This window comes from Siphateles boraxobius, unplaced genomic scaffold, assembly GCF_051911475.1.
Source record: "Siphateles boraxobius isolate OS27281-9 unplaced genomic scaffold, OSU_SipBor_1 7, whole genome shotgun sequence".
In the NCBI taxonomy this organism is placed as follows: Eukaryota; Metazoa; Chordata; class Actinopteri; order Cypriniformes; family Leuciscidae; genus Siphateles; species Siphateles boraxobius.
In genome coordinates, this window is record NW_027509197.1 from 32,568,663 (window position 1) to 32,591,271 (window position 22,609).

General features: G+C 42.1%; 1 protein-coding gene across 1 annotated transcript in view; it reads right to left on the reverse strand.

The window, feature by feature from the left end:
• calcrla (calcitonin receptor-like a) overlaps positions 1 to 22,329 on the reverse strand; it is a 35,986-nt gene extending 13,657 nt beyond the window's left edge. Inside the window, exons 1-3 of the mRNA XM_077215975.1 lie at positions 22,189 to 22,329; positions 1,948 to 2,034; positions 262 to 424 (exon numbers count right to left, since the gene is read on the reverse strand). Of these exons, the coding sequence (XP_077072090.1) occupies positions 262 to 424; positions 1,948 to 2,013 (229 nt within the window). The 5' untranslated portion in view covers positions 2,014 to 2,034; positions 22,189 to 22,329. The remainder of the gene's footprint in view (positions 1 to 261; positions 425 to 1,947; positions 2,035 to 22,188) is intronic.
• Between the last annotated feature and the right edge of the window lie 280 nt (positions 22,330 to 22,609).

Below are 22,609 nucleotides of genomic sequence, written 5' to 3' on the forward strand. Positions count from 1 at the left end.
CCTCTTGACTTGTTGATTGAGTTGATTAGCAGAGTGTGCTCAACTCGTGTCTAATTAGGTTTGATTATCTGAGTGTGCTCCACGTGTGTTTAATTAGGTTTAATTATCTGAACGTGCTCCTTCCGAACTTTGTTAATAAAACATAATTTAGCTTGACATATAGTTATGTCTATATGGCTAGGCTGGAAGCTGCTGTATGTCTTGAAGAATGAATTTCTGTAAAATAGTGTTTTAACATTGAAAAAAAAATCGTGTCTATACCTCTACTTGGTATGATGTCTTGATTGTTGTCCTTCATGATCTTCTGATAGCACTCGAACTGTGCAGTCACAATCTTGTTTCTGGTAACACCGATGTCATGGTACACATTTTGAGGATGTTGTTGCTGGCTTTCGTTGACCTCAGGACTGGCTAGAACAATGAACTACAAACAGCTGAGACATTAAAAAAGTAATATCTAAGAAAAAGCACATTTCACAAGCTCCTTTTATGAGATGTAAGTGATAGGTACATGTAAAATACTGCCTTATGTGGTTGTTTCTTTAATTATAGGCACTAAAGAGTTTTGTGCTTTGTGGACACTTTTACCATGTTTTTTAAATGTATAGATTGTATTATTGTTCCTGCCCCAGACTCTAAAAACAACTGTTGTTGAAATATATGCTAAATAACTAATCTAATTTGTCCAAGGGCCAGATTTACTAACAGCTTGTGCCAGCGCAAACCCTCTTTTGGTATTAAAAAACTACTGTCAGGATTTACTAAAGACACGCAGTGAAAAATTAGCATTGAAAAGGCGTGGACACAGTTGTTTTTGCGGCTGACCTCATTGCATATGCATTTGTAGGAGTTTCCCTTTCAGATGCAACATTTATGGGAGGAGAGTATTTTAATGAATCAGGCAAGGTGATTTACTAAGTTAGTTACATGCGTTAGTCAATTTATTGGTATTTGCGGCATTATTTACCACCCAAAAACGCATGTCTTAAACCAGACGCTGATTTGCACTGCTCTTGGTAGATTGCGTTGGTCATTATGGAAATGATCCGGCTGCATCTGTGTTCTTTCATTTGCATGTCCTCAGTAGATCACACGCAGATCTTTCCACTCCCATCTGTGTTTTTTTGCAATTGCGCTCTCACGCTAATTTGCCCTGTTTAGTCCATCTGGCCCCTAATCTCTTATTTGTTTTTAGCTCCTTCAGCTTCACATAATGTACCATTATGAGACATTTACTCATCAAAGACATTACCCTATATTGTAATAGAGATCTGCAGGGATGACATATTTTTGTAGGCAAAAACCCGGAAATGAGTTTTTTAATGGGGTTTTGGTGAAATGCCTGTAATAAGGTTTGTAACACAAGCTCAAGATATTTTCATGTTTTATTCTATAACAATAAACACATCAGTAATACCCCCAGATGATTTTTAATAGCTTTTAATAGCTTTTTTTTTAATAGGCAGTTGCTAACAAATGACTAAATTACACCACAGAGGTTATCAAACGTCAACACCCTGAACAGGTAAACTCATCTACTCACTAGTCTGCTTTTACATCCTCATTGTGTTTATAATCACACTCTTGCAAATTGTTCTAACTGTTCTAACATAATGTTTTCTAAGTAAAGACTGAAAGAGTTGATGGAAGCCTAATGGATGTGACGTTGAAATAATGTGATGGTGGTGTAGTTTGTTTATAGCCAACGTTTAGCTTTTTACTTCTACAAAACTTGTAAGAATCATAAACTTTTGTGGGTCACAGAGCTTATTTTCTGCAATAATAAGCCAATGGAAATATCTTCTTGCGTTTTTTGTCGAGGGAACCAGGTTGATGCTTATTTCCGGGTTAGCCTACAAAATACGTAATCACTGTAGCACTTTATATTTTAAAGGTACAGATATCTTATAGATGTTTATAAAAATCATGTGGCAAATAATCTTTCACCTCAGTGACAGATCCCAGCAGAAACAGACAAATCGTCCAAGCTCTAGCTTTCATCTTCTTTGGCATTTCCAGTGACCCACTATCGATCTGCAAGGAAAGTAACATCAATAAAACACTGTGCACAGTTCTAAGGGCTCTTATACTGTTACTGACACAAACAGAAGTACTTTTCAAGCCTATTGCAAACATTGACCCACACTCACCACGCATACACATGCAGACATATGCACAGCATATACATATGTACAGAAAACTCTATTGTCTCTGATGGTTACTTCAGTTCTTGTAGCATTGATTAAAGATGATGATACACAGGGCAACTTTTTGAGCAATGTTGATGGGCAATGTTGCCGTCAACGGGCAACCAGATGAGACACAGGGCCCACAACCGATCTAAATTATCCAGATAGAAATATATTGCCCATTTTCAATGGGAAAGTGCCCAAGCAACAATTGCTCGGCAAGATTGCCCAGCAACATTGCTCAAAAAGTTGCCCTGTGTATCATCACCTTAAGAACAAAAGGAAGTTTGGCTTGTACAATGTAACTATATGTAATTATATGTTCATAGTATATAAACACTTTTTTCAATGTTTTTGTGTGTTGATGCAAATTAATCTTGAAATCAGAGTTCTGTATACATTCACTGAAAACTGATTCACATCACTTGCCCTGTGAATAAATGGACAAATTTGTCTAATGAGTCTAATAAAATCATTGCAATATTTACATTTCCAATTGTGAATAGCTTGAACATTCACTACTGAGCCCTACGTAGAAGGGTTATTTTTCAGTTTGTCAGATCACATACTGTACATGCACTTTAACTTTTTTGGGGGTTTCTTTTAAACTCAGTGAAGTGCGGTTTAGAAGAACGGACTCTCACAATACACTTATCTATTGCTAAAAAAAGAGTTGGTAATGTGGAGCAAAGATCCCTGATATTACTAAATAATGTCCCCTGACTGCTCACATTGGAAGGTATGGCATGTCTTCAAATCTGTTTGGACTTGCGCTACTCATTGGGTCACACTCTTGCAGGAGAGAGGGGAAAGCAAAAGGGGGTATTTCAAATTAGAAACAGATGGTCAAAACTAGTCGTAATGTTGCTCACAACGCAGCATATCATGAAACTGCACTGGCAGATCCCAAGGACCACTGCTTGTACTGTAGCTGCGTCAATGGCTGTAGCTGAAATAATGGTGTTTACTTTTCCATTCGAGGGAATAAACATGCAGGTTAGAGCCTTTGTGAGCCATTATGCAGCCTGGTTGCACTGATACTGATATCCGCAATGTTATCTTCTGTGGATATCTGCACTACTTGAACAAACAGCTATTTTTCCCCTGCCAGTGCAGCCTTTTGAGTACAACCAGATGGGAGGAAAATGTATGTGTCTTATGGTCATTTTGACTGATTGATTTTTAAAGTGCTCAGGGGACGAGATAAGGTGGAGCAAGTTCAGTCTGTGCTTCTCTATAAGATGTGTCAACATAAATATAGTTACATATTTTGGATGCAATAACATCCTGTATGTAGGGTACAATCTCTAAACTTCATACAGTTTTCAGAGCTTTACTACCCTTGACTTAGTCACTGTCTACATTACTGATGCAAGTTGCAATCTTTCCCTAACCAATGATGAGATCACAAGGTTTAACTAAAATGCCACCATGACAATCAAATCACATAATTTAGAAGAAGCACCCCATTTATGTATTCGACACCCACTTTATTAGTGGGAAATATTGAAAATTCACGCAATCAGTGTGTTTAAATAATCAATCAATCAATCAATCAATCAATCAATCAATCAATCAATCAATCAATCAATCAATCAATCAATCAATCACTTACTGATTAACATGGTTAATTTCTACAGGAAACTTAACTTGATGAATAAGGAAACAGCACTTCTATATTTTTATTTTCTTGTAGTAATAGTAGTAGTGCTAGATGTATATTATTACAGTATGTATGTGGGTGAGAGAAATAAAATCAGAATTATTATTTCTATTATGAATTATCGCCATTTGTTTGTTTCCTAGTTTTAGGTCAATCTTGGCCACATAGTACTAATGTGCTCCCTTGTTTTATGTAAACTACAATGAAAACTCTTATGATAACTATTAGTGTCCACACCACTGGCCAATAATGTTCTGTTTATTCTAGCTTGCATTGTAGTTTTTTTTTATTAACATACATGCAATGCACACTTTTAAAGTTGAAAGGAATATGACTGGCTATCACTAACTATGTTAACATGCACACTCATAATGCGATTATAATGAGATTTAGGTGATATTGCAATTAAACTCCCTCATGTAAACACAAAACTTTGATCAAATTGATGCGATTAAGCTCATAATCATAGCAACCATAATGGTTGTAAAATATGTGACGTATGCCGATTTTAATCGCAATGAACAGTTCCTGTGGAAGAATATCGATCGTGCCGAGGTAGACCTGTTCGCTTCCAAGGAGACATCACAATATCCACTGTGGTTCTCTCTCAGCCATCCAGCCCCTCTGGGGTTGGACGCTATGGTGCAGGCTTGACCAAGGTCACATCTGTACGCATTTCCCCCGATTGCTCTGCTCCCAGGAGTTCTGCAAAAGGTTCGCCGTGATGGGGTCAGTCTACTGTTGGTAGCCCCGTTCTGGCCGGCCCGAGTATGGTTTGTGGACCTAGTGTCTCTCCTCGACGACTCTCCTCTGGAGATTCCGATCAGGAGGGACTTACCCTCTCAGGCGAGTGGGTCGACCCTTCACCCCCGCCAGAACTGTGGAAACTGTGGGCTTGGCCTCTGAGGGAGCCCCGCTCATAAATTCAGGTCTCTCAACCGAGGTTGTTGAGACCATCCTCCACTCCAGAGCTCCATCCACGAGGAAGTTATATGCCCTGAAGTGGAGGTTATTCACTTCATGGTGTGGAGATCACCAGTTGGACCCGGTTAACTGCCCGGTGGGTGCAGTGCTGGAGTTCCTGCAGGAGCGCTTCTCCGCAGGGTTATCCTCCTCCACACTGAAGGTGTACGTGGCGGCACTAGCTGCTTACCATGTCCCTTTGAGTAGAGTTTCTCTGGGGAGACACCCATTGATAACACGTTTCCTTCGTGGCACTTTGAGGCTGAGGCCGTTGTATTAGAAGTAGAGATGCGCGGATGGGCTATTATTTCATCCGCAACCGCATCACAAAACTCATCATCAGTCCGCCATCCATCCGCAGCAACGTTTTTGACCAATTTTCCCGCCCACCATCCGCTGATACAAGGCACTGCTGATGACAGCCGCGAGACTAGAAACCGCCCGCCACCCGCCTGAATTTAATTAAAATATATTTTTTCGTCACGTCATCCGCCCGATCTGCGGTTTATCCGCGGAGTCCGCGGCTATAACCGCCAACCGCGCATCTCTAATTAGAAGGCCTCCCCCAAGCTCCGTTCGAGCCCATTGAAGAAGTTTCTGAGAATTGCATTACTCTAAAAACTATCTTTCTTCTTGCTATTTCGTCTCTTGAAAGAATTGGAGACATTCAAGCACTCTCGGTTTCTCCCTCGTGCCTGGAATTCTCACCTGGCATGGTAAAGGTCTTCCTTGATCCTAGGCCAGGCTACGTTCCTAAGGTCCCTACTAATATTGTTAGACCAATAGTATTGCAGGCTTTCTGTCCTCCTCCTTTTCTACGTCAGAGCAAGAGAAACTAAATCTGCTCTGCCCGATGAGGGCCACAGAGTTATGTCCACAGAGTTGCCCTGTGGAGGAAATCTGAACAGCTGTTTGTTTGTTTTTTTGGGTCACCCAGGTAGGGGTGTCCTGCATCTAAGCAGAGAATGAGCAAGTGAGTGGTTGAGGCTATCTCACTTGCTTATGAGTCGGCTGGTCAGCCTTCAGCTTTAGCTGTACGAGCTCACTAGACTAGGAGTATGGCTGCTTCAAAAGCTTTATTGTCAGGAGTTTCCCTACATGATGTTTGTGATTTGGCAGGCTATACAAGTTAAATAGTTCCCCTTTTGAAATTCTTCATGTGCCACATCCAGTGTACTGTAGAGCAATTGAGAATGAGCAGGAAATAATCAAGGGCTATGTGCACGCACAGTCGCACACTCCTCTCAGTAATGACCGATTATCTCCGTCCTTACTCTTCCAAACGGAAATCCAATAACGCTTCCTTAAATTACACTTGTTGGGGCTATTAGTCATAAGCAAAATTGATACCATTTCTTGCAAACATGCAGTCTAATAAATGACTGAGCGTTCCAAACTATGCCATGTGTGTGTTACCTTAATAGTGTTGCAATCGATAGACAAAAAAGTCACTTTGTAGGTCAGACAATCTCCCTTAATATCTCATTGGTATAAAGACTCTGCTCTTAATTCAGCAGAGCAGATCATCGTACATTTATTAATCTCACATAAGACTCAGCTCTGATTAAATATTATTTATATTATTCATTATCCACTATTATTTATCTTACAGCAAAGACAATATACACTACAATTTAAAAACTTTGGGGTCAGTAAGATTTTTTTTAAAGAAATCACTTATTCAGCTGTATTCAGCAAGCATGCATTAAATTGACTAAAAGTGACAGTAAAGACTTATAATGTTTCAAAACATTACGGTTTCAAATAAATGCTGTTCTTTTGAGCTTTTTATTAATCAAAGAATAATGGGGGGAAAATGTATCACAGTTTTCAGAAACATATTAAACAGCACAACAGTTGTCGACATTGATAGTAAGTAGAAATGTTTTGTGAGCATTTTTTATAAAAAAAATAAATTAAAAAAGGCTGCCTTGGTGAGGGAAAAACAAAACAAAACACAATATTGACCCTTAAAATTTTGAAGGGTAGTGTACATATTAAAGTGCTCTAAACACTGTGTATTTGTGTATAGATTTGTAAGAAATCTTTCTTTCTGCTTATTGCACACTTGTTTTGAATGCAGTTGAAGCTAGTAAACATCCTACAGTGACCAAAGGATGTTTACTTGCTGTCCAAGTTCCTTCTAAGCATTCACAATTATCTTTTCCTATTTTCAGAATAACCCCAGCTCGCTCAGAGCTCCCATAATGTGATCTGTGGAGATTAGACTTATCGCTCCGATACATGCTCGGCACAGACCCAGTGGCACGTCTGTTGATGTAAATATGAATGAATTTGTATTCATCTCATTTCCATTAGAGATGCAAATGTAAACATTGCAACTGTGCACTCAATATAAACACTCCTTAAAATATATTGAATTTAAATCCTAGAAAATGATGTCATTATTTACTTATCCTAATGTTATTCCAAACTCATTTGCTGCTATTTTTTACATGGAAAAAGGTGTTTTTAAAGAAAAGTGTGAAAAAAAGTTTGACAATTGACTGCATATTTCAAATATAATTGATCTTGAAACACATAAACGTAAAGCATTTTCTTTCCTGAGAAGTGCTATTTTAGTATTACTTATATACTATTTGTTTATTATTATTGTAATATATTGTATTTATTAACATTTTGAATCAAGTATTATTTTTTATATTTTCAATTTCATTTTAATTTTAGATTTAGTAATTTTTTTTTTTTTAGGATTAGTTATTCATTTTTTGTTTTTTTAATATTCCTATTTCTTTAGTACTTCATCTTATTTTATTTCAGTTAGTTACCAAGGCCTTTTTACATTTAAACTTTATTATTTTAAGTGTATAGCTTATCTGATATTTATATTATTTGAGCTTTATTTTAATTAATAAATAGTTAAATTTGAGTTAGCAATAACAACAGTCCTAATTGCAACACATACTTTCTTGTAACTGGCAACTCTTGCAAAAAATCTGCAACAAGACCATGATCTAGAAAGCGACAGCTGTAATCTGCACACCTGATTTGTACATAACAGCCCCAAAAGCCCATCGGAGCAGTTCACTCCTTTACACACTTACTCCACACCCTTTTGTCAGGGCACCTCAAACCCTTGGATGATCCTTTCATGTCATTCCACTGTTGTGGATTTTTCTGTTAGTTGTAGCTGATGTGTATTAACTGAAAATGAAGCCAACATTGGCTCACTGCCTTGGGTACAACCTGATATTGAGCTTTACAAAGCAATTCATAAAGTCATGCATATGCTGGAGAACACGACTGGTGATTCTGTCAGAGTAAAAGCTGCTCTGAATTGTCTTGGAAGGTTTAAGTAGGTGGGTGGGCTGTAGCACAAGATACTAGAAAATGCCATGCTTTTACTTCCTCTGATACCCGTGCCCTTCCACATCCCTGAACAACTATACGTCACATACAGCGAATTATACGACCTATATATGTACAGAGACCATTTTTGTTAATGTTGCAAGTGAAATTTATGTAATCCGGATCATGTATTTCATATATATGATTTTTCTTTGCTTAGATTTGTTCATGTTTTTAAAGTATGTTGGCATGTTGCACAACCTGTTCTTGTTGGCAACTGTATAATTTTATTAGCTTTTATTAGTGTAATAGATGAATTTGCTTCAAAATATTGTAGAGTTTGATTTTTTCATCCCCGGTCTTTGAAGTCAACAGCAAAAGTAATTTGAAGTATTTTTACGTTGTTAAAGCCTGTTTATGTTGCTATTCTAACTATTCACAATTATACAGTAAATACCTTTCAAAAGTTTGGGATCAGTAAAAGTTTTCTTATGTTTTTGAAAGAAGTCTCTTATGCTCAACAAGGCTGGCTGCATGTATTTTATAAAAAATGCAGTAAAAGAATTTGTGTTTTGAAATATTATATATTTTTAAAATAAAGGTTTTCTATTTGAATACATTAAATAGAATTCTTCACTGTTACTTTTGATCAATTTAATGTATCCTTGCTGAATAAAAGGTTTCATTTCTTTCCAAAAAGATATATTACTGAGTCTGCATGATCCCTACATTTTGAATGGTATATATATAGTGCATTGATTTATTATTTGCATTTAGCATTTTTTTAAAGGATAGATCTGATATCCATTTTTAAGAACCACTGTTGCAATATAATGCAGACACAAGCTTGTCATATTTGTTTTCTATGAATTAAACACAGTAAGGTTATTTCAATGTCACATCATGATGGTTTCAACAATAGCAGTGACAATTTGAGGGATAATGTTTACTTGAGCATCAGGTTCATCTAGATAGCAACGGGATATTACAAAAGAGGGTGTGAAATCATTCACTGTAACTCAATCTGAGGAATATACAGTACCAGTACTGTAACTTAAAATAGAACCAGGGAGAATGAAAAAAAGCCTATAAAAAGTAGTACAGCATTAAGCAAAAAGTATGAATGTTTTATTTAGACTGAAAGCTACACCAGCATCTGTCAAATCAGGGCAGCAAATTGCTGTTATGAAACAGCAAGTAACTACCTGGAAACATCTGCCAAATGTTTATTCTTGGTAATGTGATCTGACCCTCCCTTTCCTGCCCCAGCGTAACACAGCTGAACATGCAAAACTGCAGGGGTGACCATTATCCTAGTGTGGCTACTGATACAAACTGCCCAAGGAGAACAGAAATAAAACAGGGTGGAAAAGCTGTTCATATACAGTTACAAATACACACATTTAAAAATAAAACCATCAGAATAACACCTGAAAAGTAAATACATATTTTAAGCTATTTCAGTTCTCAAACCCTAATCCATCCCCTGAGTGTTTCCACTGTTTTTCATAACTTGCTCTGGAACGCTCAGTCTGGATACAGATGCATGTTATGATGGATAATTTGAAAACGTCCTGGTTGCGTATGCAACCCACCGTTCCCTGAAGGAGGGAACGGAGGACGTAGTCGACGCGACTGAAATGGGATCACGCTAGGGAGCCTATCATCTTCGAGTACTATTGAACGAGCCAATGTAATTGGCGTGCGTGATTCGCATCACACACTCCGCCCCCGCGGCGCGGGTATAAATACGGAAGTGGATGCACGCACTAGTTGCTTTTCGCTGAGGAGCCGAGAGTAACCCGGGGTCAGCGGTGGTCCAGCGGTAGTGGCAAGGGGACTACGTCCTCCGTTCCCTCCTTCAGGGAACGGTGGGTTGCATACGCAACCAGGACGTTCCCTTTCAGTCGATAACGTCGGACGTAGTCGACGCGACTGAAATGGGATCAACCATTGAACACGCCACTAACGCTGCCACCTTCCAGTGCCTAAACCAAAGCCTCCTGATGCCCCCGCAAACTTAAGGCGGGGAAGGACAGGGCTTAGGCCAGGGAAGTCACTGCTGTTCCTACAGGACCACTGGGAAAGCGTTCCCCGTACGTTGGAAGGAAGGGACGCTGCGGAAGCCACATCCAACCCGAGGGAGGAAATGTGGAGAATACACATATGAACTGGGCGGAAACCGGGCTGTCTAACATATGGAATGTCACTGGGGTGGCTCCAGCCTAAGACGGGGGGAGACACACCGGACAGTGACGGCAGAGAGACTCTGCCGAGGGAAGACACGGGCTCACCGCAGGGAGCCGTATCGTGGAAGAATACACATATGGGGTCACCGAAGGGACCGCAACATATGGACCCAGCCTAACACAGGTTCCACACTGCTTACGAGTGGTAGGCCTAACACCAGACGTTCCGCACGTCCGACGTCGGAGGGGTGTGGAGGAACTCAACAGGGTTCAATTTTAAGGGAACTCAACTGGAGTAGAAAGGCGCACGCATCCAGTCCATAGGAGGGGAATGGCGCAGCAAGCCGACACTTGAACCGGGCTCACGGTGAAACTGGCTTCATGAGAAGGGAGCCCACGGGAAGCAGCGGTTCAACTAGGTGTCGTCCAGCCCCCAACTCTAGAATCTGTTTAGCAAAGTATATCGTCAACGCCCAGGCGGAGCACTTTACACTCATCATAGAGGAGCTCAACACCTAAGTGGACATGTTGCATCTCGGATCTTTGCCGAAATGAAGGCAAGCACTAAGTGCAACTTTGCATGGAAACAGCCTCCCCTCTCTGCTGAATTCCAACAGATATTTGAAGAGCTGGTCTGAGGTCTATGACTTGCATTCTGTACACGTCCAAGCGAATCGGACAGAGAAGCCAGGGCTGGATCTGCCTCCTCCAGGGCAGCGCTTGCAGGCTCACCACCTGCTCCTATTACGGGAGAGGTAGGAACCTTGGGCACAATCCGAGCCGGGGTCTCAGCTTGTGAGAGTTAGCCGGCCCAGACTCCAGGCACAATACGTTGACCGAAAGCGAGCAAGTCCCTACCCTCTAGTAGAGACCACGCGAGCAGGAGAACTGATATAACAGAATTTTTAACTCACTACCTGCAGTGGCTCAGGGGCGGTCTCTGCAGTGCAGTCGCACCAGGGACAAGGCCCAAGAGGATAAAGAGGGACACAAGGATTTACAAGACCTTGCTCCTCAGGAACCTGACGATCAGAACGTGCTTCTGCATACTTCTGCAACACGATGAGCGTCGTTTAAACACCGAGGCAACATCATTTTGAGGGTGATTTAGGAAAACAGCCTACTGCAACCCATTTTGCAGGAAAGAGAGCACTGAAGTGATCGAAAGCTTTCAGGATCTCCTCAGGGGAGAAGACGCACTCAACGACTAGGTTCCACTTCTAAAGGCGTAAGCACGCTACCCAATTCTAGGGGGTGCTCGCAGAAGTGATGGTAACTAACACATGTTCTTGTGATAGCCACCTGAACCTCCGCGTTTGGATGTAAGACCGCCCGGAATCTCCGGGGGAAGAACGCGTGTGCCATCGTGCCCCGTCCCCGAATCCAGGGGAAGTCAGGAAGGCTGTTGAAGGGAACCAGGTCTAGTTGGGCCAATGAGGGGCAACTATGAAGACCTGTTCCTCTCCTGACATGGCACGTAGGTGCAAGTGACGGGCGCAAAAGACAGGAGCATTGCTCAACACAACATGTGAAGATCACTGGGCTTCAGGAGCATTTTCTGCTCAGCACTTGGGTGTGACAAGTTCACTGAGCTTCAGGAGCATTCCTGCTCAACACCTGCGTGTGATAAACTCACCGAGCTTCAGGAGCATTTCTGCTCAACACTTGAGTACGAAGAACCTCACTGAGCGACAGGAGCATTTCTGCTCAGCACTTGAGTGTGACAAGTTCACTGAGCTTCAGGAGCATTACTGCTCAACACCTGAGTGTGATAAACTCACTGAGCTTCAGGAGCATTTCTGCTCAACTCTTGAGTGCGAGGAACTTCACTGAGCACCAGGAGCATTTCTGCTCAGCACTGCGTGTGATGAATTCACTGAGCTACCTGTGATGGACTCACTGAGCTACAGGAGCATTGCTGCTCAACACCAGAGTGCGATGAACTTCACTGAGTTTCAGGAGCAAATCTGCTCAACATGAAGAGTGATGATTTCACTGACTTGCAGGCGCAAGGCGACCATGAGTCGCAGTCACTTTTAGAAGGCTCACTGGGGTTAAACGCATTTCTGCGGGCCCCTGGGGCCGCTGAGTCCCAGTGTTTGTCCAAGGGTAGTCCGCTCGGTTTACCCAAACACTGGCGGAAAAATAAAACCGGGGGGGCAACTGAGCGGCCCCGGAATGGTCATGACCCAGCCGGACCCAGGGGATGGAGTCTCCACTTGCCCTGGCTATAACTGTCGTGAGGCTCGATGGCGGCACGATTGAGTAAGCGGGAGGAGTGGAATAAGGCGCCCTCAGAAGCGTCTGACTCCAAGGAGGAGGTGACGGGTGAGTTTGTGACATGCAAGGGAAGCTTGCGCAACGGTCGCAATGTCTAACAACTCGAGGCACAAATGCCCGTGTAGTCGGGGGTCGCCCAGGCCCCCGTTAAAACACGCCCTTTGTACATGGCCGCTCTGTTGAAGAGGGTTTGGCAGCAGACCGGGATGAACTATAGTCACACAGGGTGAGCTGCTCTGCCACGGTCACCTCGGGACTCGATCGTGAAGCTAGCGCTGAAGCGGTCACATATGGAGGGAGCCAAAGGCTACGACTACCATATACCCCAGGAGCCTCTGAAAGTTCTTTCAGTGGGACCCTTTCTCACTTCAACACCAGCTGAACACATTCTCATTGGAGAGACATGTTGGACCGAGTACCTCTCCAAAACTAGAAAAGAGATACTCAGCCCGTGGGCGAGATTACTCTCTTCCAGTTGACCTGAAGACCCAACGGGCTCTGGAGCACTCGAGGGGAAGGACACTGTACTGATACTCCACCCTTAGACGCAACACACAGGATGGCCTGCAGTGCGGGAGGTAGAGATCTGAAGCACATGTCTTTCAGGTCAAAGCTGCAGACCAATCTTGGGCCAAGATGGTCACGACCCACCACCTAGTAGCACGAAGAACGAGTTTACAACTGGCCTTCGTGCCGGCTGGAGGAGCGGCTATATCAAATCCTTCGCCAGCAGGATAAGATAAGCACGCACAAGTCAGGAGCACTGCTCAACACTCGGTGTGATGAATATCACTGAATTTTCAGGAGCACGTCTGCTCAACACCTAATGTGATGACTATCACTGACTTGAGCGGGGTAGCCGAGCCTGAGGTGGGGCAGCAAAGTAGAGAGAGTGGTGTTAGTGTGCTGTGCAACACTTACCTGTCTCCACAAGCGGCAGGGGGCGCGTGAGAAGGCGGATGACCGGGTCCTCGAACGCACCAAGCTGCCTGCTGGCGACCAAGGGGGAGCTGAGGGGTGTAAGGCTATACAGGGTCACACCCGCCAGATTGGCCCTCTTGGGACCCAGGAACAGATGAAATTGCTCTCTCTTTGAAGTGTGGGTACCGCTTGCTCCGCTTTTTTTTTTTTTTTTTTTTTTTTAGGGAGCCAGCGGCGGAACAGACACACACACAAACAAAGGCTCCACCCGGCCCTCACCCGGGGGGAGGGAGTGATCGTGCCACTCCAAGAGCATCTCATCCATTCCTGGGCGGCCCGCTCCGGAATGCTTTCGCTGTCGCTTGCCACCTGGCTTGGCAGCGCCTGGAGCGGGCTGGGCGTCTCTACTGCGGCCGGCTCCCTGCTGAGGCCTGGGTGGAGGCTGCTGCGGAGGGCCAGCAGGAGCGGCGGCCGGAGAACGCCCACGGCGACGAGCAGGCGGAGGAGCTGCCACCGGCGGCGGGTGGAGGCAGCAGCTGGCCACCGGGGCAGGATGTGCCGGATGACCTCCGTCTGCGCTTGAGCGGCAGAGAACTGTTTGATGCAGTTCTCCACCGCGTCGCCGACCAGCCCAACCTGGGAAATTGGGGAGACCAGGAACCGAACCTTGTCCGCATCCGCCATACCAACCAGGCTGAGCCAACGAAGGCGCTACTGGACCACCAAGGTGGACATCGCCAGACCGATCACGCACGCTACGACACCCGTACCCCGGAGGGTGAGGTCGGATGCAGTGCGGTGCTCACCTATGAGCGCACGGTCTGGATTACCCTCGTGCATGCCATGGGTGCCCTAGCCTGCAGCAACGCCATGGCACGCAAGAGGAAGGGGCTTGCCCACAGGCTTTGTAAGCTCTGCCCGTCGGAACGGACGAAACTCACAGGCCTTAGGGGGGAGACGAGGATCCCCCCAAAAGGCAGCGGCCGCCGGACACAGGTGCACCTGTGTCGACAGACCGCTCCAATGGAGGGACACCTCGCAACCCTTCACCGTTCCTCCATCAAGGGTAATGAGGGGGAAAAGCTATTCAGGCAGTTTCTGGCAGAGAAAGATGCTGTTCACCACCTGATAAGCTCTCCATGCATTTCGGGAAAGAAAGGCACTGGGGCGGCGAGCTGAGAACCAGCGCGGCCCGCCCCAAGATACCAAACTCCAGATTCCAACCGAGACTGAACGGGACACGGTGGAGGTTCCACTCGAGCCCGGCAGCCTCGGCGGCCCGTTTCAGCATAGCTGATAATTCTGGATCCGGCTCGGGCAACATTGAACTCCCGGAGGGAGACAATGCAGCCGAGTCATCATCTCCAGAAGTCAGCTCACCCTCTGATGCTGCAATCGGCGTCCTGTCCTCCAGGGGAGCCCCGAGTGAAACCGCTGGCCCACCCATTACAGATGGACCAGCAGACAACACAGGAGGCTCCAGTGGTTGCAGTGGAAGGGAGGAGTGAGGAGCCCACAGGGAATGGTTACCGGGCGGGACATCCAACACTATCCTCCGGTCACCCATCCCACACAGCACCCGAGGGTGGGGCATGGTAATGGGGACTCGCTCTCCGCGAACGAAGGCGAGTCTCGCCCTCAACACTGCGACAGTCATGTTCCCACAGTGAAAACATGAGCTGTCCACAAAAGCTGTCTCAGCGTGCTGTAAGCCAAACACGTGACACAACAGTTGTGACCATCAGAGAGAGACAGGGAACGACCGCACCCAGAAACGCACGGGCGGAATGACATCTTGAAAAAGACGCAAACGCACCCGTGTTGCTCTTTCAGAAAATAGGACCGTCACCAGTGCCGGAGCACACAGGGAAATGACCGCGGCAACACTGAACAGAGAACTGAAACAGTGAAGCACTCACTTTTCCGCCCTCTAACCAGCCATCAACACACACAAACATTTAGAAATTTGTTGCTGTTAAAACAGCAGTTGAGAGCTCAAAGCTCGCGATCACCGCTGCACTCGCGCTGTAGAACACCAGCACTGGGAGAGTCTTCCTGAAGAACACCGACACACTCGCTCGTTTTAGACAACAGCACTCTCAGAGACATCAAACGATCGGCTCCGAAGCGAAAGGCAACTAGTGCGTGCATCCACTTCCGTATTTATACCCGCGCCGCGGGGGCGGAGTGTGTGATGCGAATCACGCACGCCAATTACATTGGCTCGTTCAATAGTACTCGAAGATGATAGGCTCCCTAGCGTGATCCCATTTCAGTCGCGTCGACTACGTCCGACGTTATCGACTGAAAGGGAACTATCATTTCGGAAATTCAGGGGCAAATTTTTCTAAATAGCTCAACCAGCTAATTGCTAAATAACTGATTTGCAGAATTTATTTGGTGAACTGAATGTTAAACAACTCATAAAATGCATGTGAATGAAGTGGTAATAGCTGGCACAATTTAGATATTCAAGTGTTCCGCTAACAGCGTATTGTAACTTTTAGTGTCACACACTGTCACACACGCACACTGAAGAAGGCACGAGCCGAAACGCGTTTGTGCAAATAAATCAATTTATGCATAGTGCGGCCTCTTTCCTGTTTATAAAAACTTTTAGTGTCTAACATTATTGTAGTGTTGGGAAAGTTACTTTAAAAAGTAATGCGTTACAATATTGCGTTATTCCCTAAAAAAGTAACTAATTGCGTTACTTAGTTACTTTTTATGGAGCGTAATGCATTAAGTTACTTTTAAGTTGCCTTTTCTCACCTGGGCTTTTTAATAACAAACAAACAAACAAACAAATAAACAAAAGTTCTATTTCTCGCACATGTAAAGGCCCTTTCACATAAATAGTGATATGAATAAGCCTCAGACTGAAGGATATATTCATGCCTATACAGTAGAGGGCATAGCTCAAACAAACCTTTCAGCTCTGCTGCCATTCTGGATTGCAGAAGAATAGGATGGAGGAGAAGAAAGTTCAGGGCTGTGTTCAAAATCGCCTCATATACACTCATTCACTATCCCCTACATAACTCCTATTCACATAGTGAATGAAAAGGAGTGAGTGAATTCAGACACAGAGTGCACCGGAAGGGCTTCCGCTTTTGCAGTTTGTGCTTGCTGTTTAATAATCATTTGAAACTTAGCAAACTGGCAGCTCCGGTAGTAATGAAACGATTTTTCTTGAACTCTGTCATGGAAACTAGCATGTATAAACCTAAATAAACAATTTAATAATCAATAAAAAAGGAATTTATACCTGTATGATATTATGCTGCACCCACATTGGACCATCGGTTTGGAAAATGGATGGATGGATGATTCAGCTATGAGTTATGATCCACTGTGTATAATTCACAGTGAATTATGGGTATTCTCTAGCCGTTGAGCATACATCGGATGTACACTTGTTATTGCAGTGCATTGTGGGATTGAATGAGTGCACTTGAGATTAATATCCACTATGGTTTCAGACACCGCTACAAATGGGCTGTCCCCAAAAAATAGTGCCCTATTTAAGGGTATAGGAGGCGATTTCGGACACAGCCCAGCACTCTTACTTCAGCAATAAAAACTAAATATGAAATACAAATGTGATGTTTACCTAAAGTCATTTTTGCTTAGTACGGATTAATTGGGTCATCGAAGATATTGGTTAATAATGTGAGATTAAATACATAGTATATTTGTGTTATTTAACATTTAATAATTGCAGGTTTGAGTAATTCTGAGTTTGCCTGTTTTTATTAATTTTGAGGAATTCTTAATCTGTTTTTGTGCAAGCGAGAAGAGTAAATGCATGCTCACAATTAGTTTCGAACTACAACAACCATCATGTTTACAGCACATCTCTGCATCCGATTTCTCTCAACATGGGGACAGAAGAGGTGTCAGTCAATAAATTGAAAAACAAAGTGATTCAACATTGGCTATAAGAACATCCTGTGAAAATTTAGCTGTTAAAAACACACTTCTCTCTAGTTTACAGAAAATGCATTATTTAAAGCATGCAGCGCAGAGGCCCATATGCAAGATAATAACATAGTAGCCTAGCTCTTGCAAAGAAGAAAGATTTTGTTTAATGAAGCAACCAGGACTAAAACAACTGATTTAGCATATTCTGCAGGAACAGGCTTGTTCAAATAAATCAAAAGGACAGAACAGGCTTCCTTTTATTTCACTTGGCTTTTTTTATAGAATGCATAAACAAATTGAGGAGACAATTAAAACTTTCTCAAACCACAGACACAGAACCTCCTGTGATTCTGAATCTGAATCCAGCAACCAATATTATTATATTTACTTCATTGCATGGAAACCTGTCCAATCACACGCAAATGTATCCCCTATATTTTAAAACTAGACTGCTGAAAAGCTCAGGGGGGAAGCATTAGAGAAGCATTGTGTTCATAGAAGTTCCCCAAAGATGTCCTGCTGTGTATAAACAGCTAGTTCTGTGTCTAGCATCTAAAACCACTTCCTCTGCAGACCATTATCCGAGACTGTGAGTTTTACCTCCTCAGGCCACCAGTCTGCGCTCCCAGGATTCCTCTGAGCCATGAAAATAAAACTCGGAACCGGATCCGCTTCACCCCTATTTTTAAACCCGCAGACCATTCGCCTGTACCCTCCAGGAGGACTAGAGAAGGCATGTGAAAGGTCCTGAACTTGAACTTTATGAGACTTTGCTGCTTACAGGAGAGAACGGCATCGGAGGGTTCGCACAAAAGGCTGTGGTCCAATGAGTTATGAAAATCAGGTAACACTTTCGGCAAGCTCTGTGAGAGGCAAACAAAAGTGAGAGACTAAGGGAAGGAGATGAGTGTTAAAATTAGAAGAGGAAGATCCAGTTCCACTTGGTGCTCCTAAATCATTTAGAGAAAAATGAAATACCACTTTTAAAGGAAGTGTTTGGTAGACACATGATAACCTAAGACTGATACACTCGGAAGTGGGCTTTGACTCATCCACATGCATTCCCAGGATCCCCCACACTCCGAGTGGTGGCAGAGGCCAGTAGATCTTAAAGCCACTGCCCGCCAACGGCAGTTTGTTTAGTGTATATCGGCGTTAAACACTCATTCTAAATCTCTGTTTATATTTCCACTGTTCGGCAACCCACACAAGCCCTTCATCTCTAGAGTCCATTTTTAAAAATACTACAGCCTCATTCACTCTGTGTCATCAGCTACATGTATAGCCATGATTAATTATACTGTAGGACAAACCTGGCTGCCAGTATCCATAGGAATATTCACATAATGCTGTTATTTGTAGGCCTTTATACAACGAACCGTTACTACTATCTAGAGCACACACACACACACACACACACACACACACACACACACACACACACACACACACACACACACACACACACACACACACACACACACACACACACACACACACACACACACACAAATACACATATACACACACACACACACATTTTTGAAAGAAGTCTGTTATGTTGACCAAGGATGCATTTATTGTATAAAAACATGCATGGATATTGGTGTTTAATTATTATTCATATTCATATTATGAATTACTATTATCAATATTCATGTTTTTGCCATTTCATATTTTTGTGGAAACTGTGATTTTCTGTCCACATTCTTTGATGAAAAGAAATTTCAATGATCAAAATTTATTTGGAATAGAAATATTTTGTAACATTTATAATGTCTTTACTGTCACTTTTGAACAATTTAATGCATCCTTGCTGAATACATCGATTATTATTATTAAATGTATCACAGTTATTTTACATTACACAATATTAGTGTTTTTACTGTATTTTTGATCAAATAAATGCAGTTTAGTGAGCATAAGATACTTTCTTTTGATCAGTCAGACTATCTGTGTATATAGCCGACAGATATATTTCATACGGTTATAACCCAAAGCAATTATTCTGTACATGTATCTCTTTACCAAGGGTTACAAATAAACATTACTGACTTTGATGCTTTGATGTTTGATGATGGAAATAACAGCTAGAGTGCGGGTTGCAATAAAAGGCTTGCCACACTTCAACGCACATAAAATCAAATGAATCTAGAGAGAGGAAATGAAATGGTCCTATTAGCCTGAGTCCAGTTTAATGCCTGAAACTAGACACTGAATCCCTGCATGAAATACATCTTTTTCTTTCCTTTTTTTCCCATTAATTCAAAGCATCTAATCATGAACTCTTACACCGCTGCTAATAAAAAAATGCAAGACATATCATGGCCTGTCTCATGGTGGAGATGGAGAAAATATTTACTTTGCAAAATGCTCAGGGTTGTTCATATGCATCTAATTGTGTGACCAGTGTGCACGAATTCTATTAATCCAACCAGTCTGTAAAGTCAATTGCTCAAGACAAGCAGACTTTTAGCAAAAGATTGTGATGATAGCTATATTTGCGCTAAAACATTTTTCTGCTCTACACGTTTCTGTTAAGGGGTGAACCATGGTAATGGAACAGTAACTGAATGCAATGCAGGGCTGAAACACAGCTTTGTTCCACTGACATTAAATCCTCCTCGAAAGCAGCACTCAACCCTGACAAACACATGCATGCTTTGGGGCTCTGCATTGAGAAGCACATAAAAGGCTCTCAAACAGCGAGGCTAAATAATTGATTACCTTTTAAACGCATAATCTATGCTCTTTAAGGTATTCTGTGTGGGGATTAATTGGCTTTTCGTGATCTAAGTTGCAAATCCTCTTTCATTAGGTCCCTTTGCCAGCTAGCATCCCCAGAGACGAACAGTCACTAACCTTCCAATTTTGCAACTGATGCAGCTGGATCCATAGAACAAATTGTGAACACCTCAGCACTATGAATAAGGTCTGATTTAAAAAAAAAAGCGATATTAGAGAATTCTTGTCCTTGTAGAACACACCGCCATAATGCTTGAATATGATTGCCAGAGCTCTGCTATGCCCTTGTTAAAGTGTTCTGAGTGGTTTTACCATGCTTCTGTGCAGTTACTAGATTATTCAGAGAGGTTACTATGGCATTGTTAGGTGACTGCTAGTGTATTCTGGTTGATCTATGAAAGCTGCATGGTGGTATTAGCACAAACTGTGCAGGATTAGTTACACTCAAAAGTTTAATTTTTACCATAAAATGTTTGTTCAAATCCCTAAGCACAAGTTTAAGCAGTACTAACTGATGCTTGCATTCACAATTTTTTGAGATTAAAGAGCCAAGCAACAGGGATAAGACAGAATTTTACATGAAATATCTAAGGAAGATACTGCATGTCAAACGGAGACTGTCTCAACGGTGTCATTGCATCATATGAGCTAAATCTGAAAAGATAATTATTAGCATTCTATGCCCCATCAGCTCCACAGTATTTCATCACAAATAAGTGGCTGCTTATGTAACCATGTGGCCAAAAAACACAAATACCAAGGTCATCTGTTGGCTATTAATTATCACAATCTTTCTCCTTGTCAGGCCGCTTCTGTCAGTAGTGTGGTTAGGTGTCAACAGACCTTGGTATTTCCAGTTACTTCATGATACTGGTATATTATCTTCTCAGTTCCCAGTACCCACTTCCTGGGTAGGCTATAAGGTTTTGGAATAATGATAAAGTACAAAAATAAGAGCTACGGTTCTAAGATTTCATAGAAAATAATTAGTTCTATATATATATATATATATATATATATATATATATATATATATATATATATATATATATATATATATATATATCTTTATATATATATATATATACACATCTAGTATGTAAACAAAAACTTTTAAGTTATATGTCCTGATTAATCGATTTTGCAGCACTACTATATCTATCTATCTATCTATCTATATATATCTATATCTATATATATATATATATATATATATATATATATACATATATATATATATATATTGAGATTAAATAATCAGGACATATAACTTAAAAGTTTTTGTTTGCATACTAGATATATATATATATATATATATATATATATATATATATATAGAAGATATATAGGCTACATGATGTTTGCATGCGTGTATATATATATATATACACGCATGCAAACATCATGTAGCCTATATACTTTTACCCACTGACACTTATGACTGCATATTTAGATCTTCAATATTGTGTAATAGTTATGATATTTCTCACTTTTTGTCGACAATGTTGGATAAATCTTGGATTTGTTAAGTAATCTTGCAATTAATTAAATGGAACAACTATAATGCTTGGCATGCTGGTATTGCAACCCGCAGTATCGGGTATAAGTAATTCTTCATTATAGAATATTATAGTTTGTACCTATAAATACAAAATAAATTAAAACTATGATACATTTGTTGGTGCAATCCAGTTTCGGTCATACACATATAGGCTACACATGCACAGATGTGCCCACACTCACATATTGCAAATCTTTAACTTGAGTTATAAAATTACCGGAACAAAAAAGCCAATATCTGAATGATATTTCAGTCCAATAAACAAACCCGCCGTTTATTTCTCAGTTTGAAGCTCTTATTAATTCATAAGAAGTCTGGGAGTCCGTCAGCAATTGTTATAACATGACAGCCCGCTTGACTGGAGAGGCTCCAGCAGCACTAAATTAATTCCCTGTCCATATAGGCTATATAATTCACTAGACGTTCGTCTAGGCATTTTCCTACCTGTAGATTAAATCCAAGGTGATCAGGAGAGTTTCCGATAAAAACGAGCGTGCCTTCTTGTTATTTAAAACCACAAACAGTCATTACTTTCCTTTGCGACGTCACGGTGACATAAAATGATGTACAATATGAGAGCGCGAGATGAAAGAGCGCACGAGACGCGCAGCGTGTGAATGACGACGGCTGTCAGGCTGGAAGATATTCGGTGTAGTGGCTTCCTGTTACATCATCACTGCTTGTCCCCGCCTCGATGGTACATTGAGCATTCCATGCACTGCTGGCTTTATGCAATTTTAAATCACAAGATATAACATAATACCTATTAGCAGGGGTTAAATTGGGATTTATTATGTGGGGGTGCTCTCCCTAGGGGGGTCCGGGGGTATGCCCCCCCGGGAATTTTTTTTTGAAAAATAAACCA